Source organism: Nipponia nippon, unplaced genomic scaffold, assembly GCF_047370975.1.
Source record: "Nipponia nippon isolate SJK-2023a ecotype South Korea unplaced genomic scaffold, ASM4737097v1 scaffold_13, whole genome shotgun sequence".
Classification (NCBI taxonomy): Eukaryota; Metazoa; Chordata; class Aves; order Pelecaniformes; family Threskiornithidae; genus Nipponia; species Nipponia nippon.
The window spans coordinates 15,481,498-15,490,722 of record NW_028262324.1 but is presented as its reverse complement, the minus strand read 5'-3'; the positions used below and the strand labels follow the sequence as shown (position 1 = coordinate 15,490,722).

At 66.1% G+C, this 9,225-nt stretch overlaps 1 protein-coding gene across 2 annotated transcripts; it reads left to right on the top strand.

Moving 5' to 3' along the window:
* The first annotated feature begins 119 nt into the window (after positions 1-119).
* On the top strand, positions 120-6,409 carry CUNH20orf204 (chromosome unknown C20orf204 homolog). Of its 2 annotated transcripts, XM_087750377.1 has the most exons (6): positions 120-777; positions 1,381-1,392; positions 3,821-3,955; positions 4,196-4,258; positions 4,364-4,516; positions 5,453-6,409. In XM_087750377.1, the coding sequence occupies exons 1-6, from the start codon at positions 196-198 to the stop codon at positions 5,606-5,608; spliced, it is 1,101 nt and encodes a 366-aa protein (XP_087606503.1). In that variant the 5' UTR covers positions 120-195; the 3' UTR covers positions 5,609-6,409. The 2 variants fall into 2 exon arrangements, with proteins under 2 accessions (XP_087606503.1, XP_087606502.1); XM_087750376.1 differs by lacking the exon at positions 1,381-1,392 and having other exon boundaries at positions 120-790; positions 4,196-4,516.
* The last annotated feature ends 2,816 nt before the right edge of the window (positions 6,410-9,225 follow it).

Sequence of the window (9,225 nt, the reverse complement as noted above, 5' to 3'; positions counted from 1 at the left end):
TTTCTTTTATCTCGTACTAAAACACACGTGCCCCACTCTTCAGTGGAGCCTTCTTGCTGTCGGTTCTTTTTTTTTTTTTTTTTTTTTTTTTTTTGCCATTGCATCTTGTTGAAAAGCAATCGAAACCGGGTCGGGGCAGCTTTCTGTGGATGGGCCTGTTCGAAACTCGGCTCCGGCTGAGAGCACGGGACCAGGATGCACGTAGGTGTTTTGGGCTGCACTGGGTCTCGCTTCTGTTGTACGTGGCAGGCGGGTGTGAGCGCCGAGCGTGAATCCAGAATAACGATGGATGCAAACGCTAACAGGAATCGAAACTCGGGGTGCTCTGCCCTCCTGGCACCAGAAACACAGCCCCGGCCCCGCTCCGGCGCGGGGATGCGCGTCGCTTCGCATCCTCGGCTGGGCGAGAGCGCGGGGTGCTGGGCCCTTCGGGGCGCAGGGAGCCTCTCCTGCCCGCACCCTTGGGCCACCGCTGCCCCCCGGGAGCCGGGACCCTTCCCCGGGAGCCGGGACCCCCGGGCCGCCTCTCCCTCCCTTCCCTCCTGCGGGGCCGGTGCCCGGGGGGGCCGGGAGGCGATGCCGGCGGCGTGGGGCAGGACTCCCCCGCGGGGGCCGGGGCTGGGCCGGCGGCGGTGTGGCCGCCGTGTCCCGTCCCCTCCCACCGTGGAGCCAAGTTCAAACCGCGAACCCCGGCGGAGCGGGACGCGGTGCTGCAGGGGCCGGGCCGGGCTCCCCGCGAGCCGCCGCAGGGGCCGGGCCGGCGGCCCCCCAGCGCCCGCGGGGCTCCATGGTGAGTGCGCCGGGGCCGCTGCCCTCCCCTCCCCTCCCCTCCCCTTCTTCCCCTCCCGGGGGTGGCGGAGCTGCGGGCGGGGAAGGCACCGGAGCGGCTCCCCGGAGCCCCCCGCACCGCCGGGATGGGGCTGGCAGCAGGCGCGATGGGGCTTGGGACCCCTCGGGATACAGGCAGCTTCTCCTGGGATGGGGTTTGGACCGGCCGGGAGCGGGGCCGGTCCGGTCGGGAAGAGGCTGGTTCAGCCGGGAAAGGGACTCGGACTGGTCGGGATGGGGAGGGTCCGGCCGGGAAAGGGCTTGGACCAGTCGGAACGGGGCTGGGCTGGGTCAGGATGGGGCTGGGAGGGTCGCGGTGGGATGGAGCTGGGAGCTGGTGGGGAAGGGGCTGCGGTCCGGCTGGGAGGGCTGGTCCAGGGGGACCGGGCTGCTGTGGCCGGGATGGGGCTTGGACCTGGCCAGTCCCAAGGGGGAGAGTGGGGGTCCGTCCCTGCGCGGGGGTGCGGGGGCTCTGGGTGGTGGCAGGGTCCCCTTGGGTAGGAGGATGTTGGGGACGGGGTCCCTCTGGCTGGAAGGACCTGGGGACCCCAGTGGGGCTCTCGGGCAGGCAGCGGGCATTGCCCCTCGCTGCTCGGGTGCCTGGGGTAGCCCGAGTGCCACCGGGAGCTGCTCTATCAATAATGGTGATTTCCCTTATCTCCTCGTATTTGCTGGAGGATTAGAGCCGAGGAAGAGATTAGCTTCCCCTGCCAGGCAGAGCAGGCGGTGACCGTCCTGCACCCGCGCTCCCCTGGCTGCTCCTTCCCTGCCTTGGCAAGGGATGTGCCTAATCCCAGAGGGGATGGGAGCACGGGGCGAAGGGATAACCCCACATCAGCCGCTGAACTTATCTTCCTCCATCCTGAAGGCTGGGAATCAACGGCCAGGACTGGGGTTTGCCGGCTTCGTCTCTCCCCTGCATCCCTCTCTCGTCACCGCTGCTTCCCTGCTCTCTGTGGGGGCGGTGGGGAGCACCCACGGCACCCTCCGAGCTCCCCTCCCGGCTGCTCGCGGAGCTTTGCTGACCGCAGGCTGTGCTTCCTCTCACGCTAAGGACTGAGAGGCCAGTGCCAGGCTCGGCTGCCTGGAAATGCTGTAAATGGTGTGCTTTCTCCTGGAATTTGGTCCCAGTTGTTTAATAAGCCACTTCAGGGAAGTCATTCCCAGTTTAATGGTAAAATCGCATGGCCTTGTCTTCCTGGCGGCGGAGGCTTCCTGAGAGCAACCCTTAGACTTTGGACAGGGTGTCCTCATGGAAGCAGCGCTCTCCTTCGGTGTCCCGGAGCGTTATACCCTCGGCTCTCTGCTGAATCGCCTCTGGGGTGAGATCCCTGGGGGTCTGCAGAGAGCAAAGCCAGCAGCACGGGGAGGCTCTTCCTTGCGTGGAAGGCGCGTGGTGATTAAGGAAGCCGAGGAGCCCAGTGGGATTTGTACCGGTTGCACATGGATTTGCTCATCTCCCGCCGTGCTTGTTCCAAGGCGACGCCTGCGTCTGTGGCTCCCCAGACCTGCAGCGTGCTGGGCTTCGCCTCGGGTTAAGCTGCCATCGCTCCCGCTGAGCGGTGGGAGCGGGAGGGTGTGGAAGGCTTTCCTTGCCCTTTTGGAGCCGTGACCAGGCCTTTATGGAGCGGGGAGCACGGAGCGGGTGCACAAAGGAACCCTCCAGGTTCCCACCGAAGGGCAGGATGGGTGGCGTCTGCCTGGCCTTGGGCTTCACCGAAAGAACTTTTTCCTTCTGGCTTCTCTGAGCAAAAAGCCAAGCCCGAGAGGCAGACGCGGCTGGGACGGCAGTGAACCTGCCGAGATGCGAGCTGGGGCTCAGGGCAGGCAGATGCGGGCAGAGCTGCCTGCCCCTTCCTCCTTGTGCGCTGTGGCCGCAGCGCAGGGGTTGCATATTTGGAAGGCGCTGAGCTGCCTTCTGCCTGCCCAGAGAGGGGGGTACGGGGGGATTTTCTGGGGGGCTTTTCCTGCGAACGGGGGATGATAGAAATGCCCCGATGCCAGGATGGGGCTGCGGCGCTGTGCCGTCTCTCAGCGCTGCGGGGACGTGGAGAGCTGTCGGGCTCCTTTCCTGGCAGAGGCTGTGCACGTATCAGGCTTCCCATCCTCACCCCGCTGCTGTGGGACTGCTCAAATATCCCCAGTCCCGGTCACCTGAGGTTGCGCTGGCTTTTCTTCAAAGCCCTGGGACTCATCCCTCGGAGGGTCCGGCCACCCCCTCCCCGTGCTCCCCCGCCAGCTCAGATGTCAGCGCTTGGGTTTCCCCTCTTTGCCGGGAAGGCTTGGAGCTGGGAGGCTCGGAGGAAGCCGGGACGCGCTGGCGAGAGCAGGCGCTTGTGCTGCTTCTGTCTGGCTCTGCCTGAAGGCACCCGAGCCTGGGACGAGCCGGGGCTGCGTGGGAGCTGGAAGAATGCCGAATAACGGCGTCTGTGCTGCGGGGTTTGCGGAGGTGCGGAGAGCATCCTTAAAGGGTGCCCAAAACCGTTCACCTCGAGGCGTGGAGGTTTGCTGGCGGGGAACCAGGCGGCTCCCTCCCTCCTCCTCCTCTCCAAAAAGCAGGGCACGTCCCTTTCTGCTCCCCTTGCTTTTTGGTGGTTGAGGGCCTGGGCTTGAAAGGCCGCGAGCTGGGGAGGTGTTGGGGACCCTGTTGGGGCAGAGAGCTTGGGGACAGATCCTGTAGACCTACAAAGGTCCCTGCCACCCCTCTGTGCCCAGTACCTGGCTGCTGGCCCCGGAGGGAGCTCAGTGGGTGCTGTGGGCAGCGCTGCCTGGGCTGGGATGGAGCTGGAGCAGTTTCTCAAGGGCTTTGCTCCAAGAGGAGACAGTCGGGCTGGGGGATGGCCGCTGGGAGAGGCGGCGGGTGCTTTCCCTCCTGCACACACTGCGTCTGTGGGGGGGAAACAGGTCTGATGGAGGCTCATGGTGCAGGGCTGAAGGCAGAGCCTGGAGCATCCCTTCATCCCTGGCTGACACCCAGCCCTTCGCTGCGCAGATTCTCCCCCGGGCCCTATCCTGCACTGTTCTGCTCCTCCTGCTTGTTGCCGTGCTGAGCAGAGGGAAGAGGTGCAGCATCGCCAAAATCCTCCGGCAGTACCGCGCCGTCATCTTCCACGAGATCCAGAACCTGGTGAGTGTGGGGGGGGTCTGCCCGGGGTCCCGGCTCCCCGCTCCGGGCGATGCTGCCGAGCTGGATGCGGCCCCGCTGCGGGATGTGGGTGAGGAGGGATGAGCCTGGAAAGCTTAGTGTGGGGTCGGCCGCTTTGCCAGCGTTTCTGGGGAGAGCGCTGTGTTTAAATGGGGGATTCCTGCCCCGTGTGGGAGGCACGGATGCTTCGGGGTGCCTGATCTCCTTGCTTTATTTCTCCAGAAAAACCTGAGCGGGTTGGAGGACAGGAGTGGAAGGGCCGGGCCGGCTTGTCGTTCGGACAAGGTGAGCACCAAGGGACGCGGGGCCCGGGCGTCGTGGGGGCTGAGCGCCCGGGGAGCCGTCGAGCCCCGCTCCCCGCCCGGGGCCGCGTGCTTCTCTCCTCTCCAGGACCAGAAGATCCTGCTCTCCATCTACAACATCAGCATGTCCCTGCGGGAGGTGGCGGCCGGCACCCTGCGTGGCCCCGAGGAGCTGGCGGTGTGGAAGGTGGCCAGAAATACAGACTTCGTGCTCAGGGAGAACTGCAGGAAAATCACCAAGGTGGGAGCGCTGCCCCTTCCCAGTCACTCCAGTGGCTCCCAGTTCGCCAGCACGCGGGCTGCGAGCAGAGCCTGCCCTGTTGTGCGCTCTTCTGGCTGTGCACGAGGAGTCTCTGCCTGCAGCATCCCGGGGGTGAAGGTCTGTGCTGGGTGTGTGGCTGGGGGATGCTGATGGCATGTCCCGGTGAGCTTTAAACTGGCTGGGGAGGGAAATCTGGCTGTGGCAGCGTGGGACAGGCTGGTGGGATTTTACTGCCAGCTCCCAAGCAGGTTTGTCCACCCGTGCCGCGATGCCATGGCTGATGGGAACACAGAGCCTCTTCCCGGTGGGATGCTCGGCCGGTGGGTGGCCATACCCAGTTCAGCTCTTGTGCCTGGGTGCTCGTAGGCAGGAACTGGGATTTCTCCCCCAAAGGACTGGTCTGGGCTCCCCCAGCACCCCCAGGGCTCTGCTGGGGAAACCCCGGCCGGGAGGATGCCCTATGGCAGCCGCCAGCAACTCATTAACTAGCGGGGAAACCCTGGGGCTGCGAAGCGCCGGCTCCCCGGCTCTGCCACGGTGCTGGGGTTGTCCTCCCCGCCATCGCAGGGAAATCAGCGGGGGCTAACCCTGCCTGGGGTCGGCTGGTGTGGGACGGAGCTGCCACTGGTCTGGAAAGCCGCTTGCAGACCCAACCTGCCCCTGGATGTGCCATGGGGTGCGTGCTGCCGGCTCGGGGGGGGATGGCCAGCTCTGGGGACCCCTGGGGACCTGAGAGTACATGGCCATGGGCAGTTTGGCCACCCCAACCTGCAGCTTTGCCCACGCAAACCCCATGCGCGTGGGGTGTGGTGTCCCAGGAGCATCCTCGGTGTGGGGCGGTGGCTTTTGTCCCCCTGACTAACGCCTGCTTGGTGGTGGTGGGGTGTTTCTGCTCCCTCGGCACGCTGACTGCAGAGCCCGCCGCGCATCCTGGCACAGCCCCGGCGCGGGGGACCCGGCCGCAGGAGGAAGCAGCTGCGGGAGATCGGGAGGAAGGCGGAGAGGCTGGCGACCTGCTGGGAGAAGCTCTATGCCCTGCACGCACCCCGCCATGCCCCGCGGGACTCGTAGGGATGCCCTCGCCACGTGCCCGAGGGACGCGCTGCTCCGGCACCGTGGCTGCCGGCATCTTGTTTGGAAACCTGGGGCAAATTCAACCCTGAAGGCAACGGAGTTGCTACCAGTGGGTGCCCGAGTTGACTTCATCCTCCTGTTTCAAGCGGTACCCGGGAACCGGCCCCTCGCACGTAGCTGGGGCTGGCAGGTTGGTTTGCGGTGGGATGGCTGCGGCAGGAAGCTGCAACACCAGAAACGTGGGGGAGAAGATGGGGAAGAGCTGAAAAAAGGAGGCGAGGCGTTGGAGTTCTGCGATGCTCCTGGCCCTGCATCACCTGCTGCTTTCTTGGGGACAACGGTTGCTTTTTGGGGCAGAAAGAGGACATGCGGGGCCACAGCTCAGAGGGCTCCGCTGGAAGTGGGACCCCTGCGCATCCGCAAGGCTCTGAGGGTGGCTGGGCTGCGGAGAGGGACCTAGTGCTCTGCTGGGCCAGGCGGAGCAGCCGGGCACCCACGGTGGACAGGGAAACCTGGGTGCATCACTGGGCGCCGGGGGAATCCTGGGCAGTGCTGGTGCCAGCCGATAAACAGCAAAACCCAAGGCTTGGCCTCTGGGATGGGCAGCACCGTGGAGGGACCTGGGTGCCCTGGCACCCCCCGGCAAGCCGAGCCTGGAGGGACGTGGGGTTCGGTGAGATGAGGAGCATCCTTCATCATCACCGTGCTCTGCCAGCACCCTGGCCAGGGTCTCTGCTCCCCCGTTGGGTGGCAAACAGTCTCTGGGAAGCCAGAAATAAAATCTCTCCTTCCCTGGAAGCCCTTTGGGTGCTTTATCTGGTGACCCAGGGGCTGTTGTGCTGCGGCTGGGCGGGCACGGTGCAGGGGCTGTGCAGGCCTGGGAAGGAGCGGGCAGCGGCCGCAGGCACCATGGCATCCTGCCTCTGCCTGCATCCCTGGCCCACAGGGCCCTATCCTGCATGCTTATGCTGGTGCATGGGTGGTGGAGGACAGGGCTCTGCTGCAGGGGCTGCTTTGCTGGGAGTCCGTTCCCTCTCCCCGAGCTGTGGGCAGGGCTGGAGCAGCGGCCGAGCAGGCAGGGCTGGCATTGTGCCCCTGCCTCAGTTTCCCTAGCCCCTCCCCACCCGGGAGGACGCTGTCACGACCGTGAGTGGGGCCAGCCCGGGCTGTGTGGCTGTGGGGACGTCTGTTGAGGACACGAGATGGCAGCAGTGGGCTGTGTGCGCTGAGCGGAGCCGGACGGCTGCCCACGGCCGTGTGGCCCAGTGGCCAAGGCCACGCGGCCGCCTGGACCACAGCCACGGCTCCCACCTGGACCGCGGCCACGCCAGCATCCCCTGGCCCTGTTCCCACTGGGGCCTGGGGGGAGGCAGTGGGTGCTGCTGGTGAGTGGGACCCCCACCCGTGTGCCTTGGAGGGGATGGGGGCACCTTTCCCCGGGGATTCAAGCAGCCGGCTGGGGCGGGGGGATGCAGGGAGGGAGGGCAGGGGATGCTCGGGGGTGCATAGGAGAGGCCTCCCCGGGCACAACGGGCTCCCCAGGGTTTAGCAGGGTGCAGGATGGGCCCCTTGGTTTGATGGGGCAGGACAGGGACCCTGGTTTGGGGGTGGGAGCAGGCTGGGGATGCTGCTTTTGTGGGGTCCCGTCAGGGCTCATGGGTGTGGAGCAGGATCAGGCCCGTGGGCCCTGGGAGACGCCGTCTGCACGGCACGGGGCAGGCTGGCGCCAGTGGCGCAGCCCATCCTGGGAGCCGTGGTTCGGCACATCCCGATGCTGGAGGCCTCCTGGAGCTGCACTGTGCTGCCGCTGGTGCCACGCTCCTCCCCAGCTGCCCCCACCATGCCTGGGCTCCTTCCTCCCAGCTCCATCCTCCTCCTCAGGGTACCCGGGGAGGGAGGACTGGGCTCGAACTCTGCCGCCTTTTCCTCCTACCCTTTCTGCTGCCTCCACGGGGGGTTTTTGCACTGGTTTGGTTTCGAGTTTTCTTTCTTATTCCCCCCCTCGTCCCAACCACCACCCCTAAATATAACAACACCCCGCCAGCATCCCAAAATAGCCCTATTGATGCTTCCTTCCCCATGGATGGGGCTGGGGCTACCGCCGGGGCGTTGCGGTTCCCGCGGCACGGCACGGCCGGGACAACCGCAATGCCCCGGTGGGACCCAGTGGCTCGTGCACCGGCACAAGCGGGATGGTGGCTTGGGAAGGGGTGACTCACTGCTTTTTTCTGCGTCAAGGCTGGAGCAAAGTCCCCCCTGCTTCTCCACCAACCCGTCAGCACCTTCCCAGATAAAACAGAGCAATAACCGGCCCCATTCGTTACCCTTCCCTCGCAGGCAGCAGCTGCCGAGCCGGGAAATCACCGTGTGCTGCCTGCGCAGCCCCCCGGCATCTCGTCCTGGCTGCCTCTGCAGGCAGGGAACAGGGGAGGTTGTGCCCAGTGCTGCCGGTTCAGCATCTGGGTGGTGGTGGGAGGTGAGCGCTGGGTGTTCGCGGGGGTTTACAGGCATTGGCACGCTCACGGCGAGCGCACCGCGAGCTTGCCGTGAGCACCGGCTGCCGGGTGGGGGTAGAGGGAGCCCGGTGCGGCGGCAGGAATGAGGGCATGGAAAGGAAGGAAAGAGTGAAGGAAAAGGCTAAGGGGAGGGAGGGGAAAAGCGAGGTCGAAGCGACGGTGGAATCACAGCAAAAACAGCCGGAAAAAGGAAACAGGCCCTGAAAAGTCAAATAAAAATAGCAGCGAGGCGAACCCAAGTGTGCAGCACATGGGAGTGAGCGCATTTCCTTCGAGGGCAGCACCGCACGCTCCCGGCTGCTCCAGGGGGGCCGCTCTGATGTGGCTCCAGCAGCCGCTGCCGCCGTGGCCCCCCCTGTGCCGTGCCAGCCCGCGGTCTGGGCGGGCGAGGCCGGCGCGGGGATGCCAAGCGTGCGCTTGGGCGCGCTGCGGGGCAGGACGTGGCGCACGTGCAAAGGTTGCACGCGCGTGTGTTGGAGCACGAGGGGGTGTGCGGGGTGGGGGACTCGCTCGCCGTGCCCTCGCCCCCGCGCCGTGCCATGTGCCGCCGGCTGATCGCCTTGCCAGATGCATCCGAGCGCTGTGCAAACAGCGCAATCACGGCTTCCTCCCCTCGCTGCTTGTTTTGCAATCACGGCAGCGGCCTGCCGGGAGGTGGGGGTTGGTGGCTGGGGCTGCGGGGACGGGGACTGGTGCTCTTTAGCAGGACCAGCGCGCTGCATCCCAGTCCGGCTGCGGGCTGAGCCCGGAGGCAGCAGCAGACCCCAGCGTGCTGGGGCACGGGGCGGGGGGACCATGGCTGGGGGCCGTGCCCGGGAACCATTCTGATGGCTGCCATATTTCTGCAGAGCCGATGCCGGAGGCACGTTTCACCCCTTTGCACCATCACCATCCCACCGAAACGCAGCTGCCCCTGGACTGGAGCAGAGCTGTCACCATCCTGGGTGACGGCAGCACCCCCCTGGCCAGTGTCCCCGGGGTCCTCACCCACACGAGCCCCCTGTGTCGGTCCTCATCCCCCTCGCAAGCGGGGCTGGGGGCCCGTCCCCTGGCAGCCCCAGCGCTGGGGGCACTGGCACACGCAGGCTGTGTCTGACG

Bases quoted from the DNA above. Each gene is read 5' to 3' on its own strand.
- CUNH20orf204 (XM_087750376.1), top strand. From the start codon at position 196: ATGCACGTAGGTGTTTTGGGCTGCACTGGGTCTCGCTTCTGTTGTACG. The intron at 791-3,820 runs GTGAGTGCGCCG...TTCGCTGCGCAG, and splicing joins AGCGCCCGCGGGGCTCCATG to ATTCTCCCCCGGGCCCTATC. The intron at 4,517-5,452 runs GTGGGAGCGCTG...CGCTGACTGCAG, and splicing joins ACTGCAGGAAAATCACCAAG to AGCCCGCCGCGCATCCTGGC.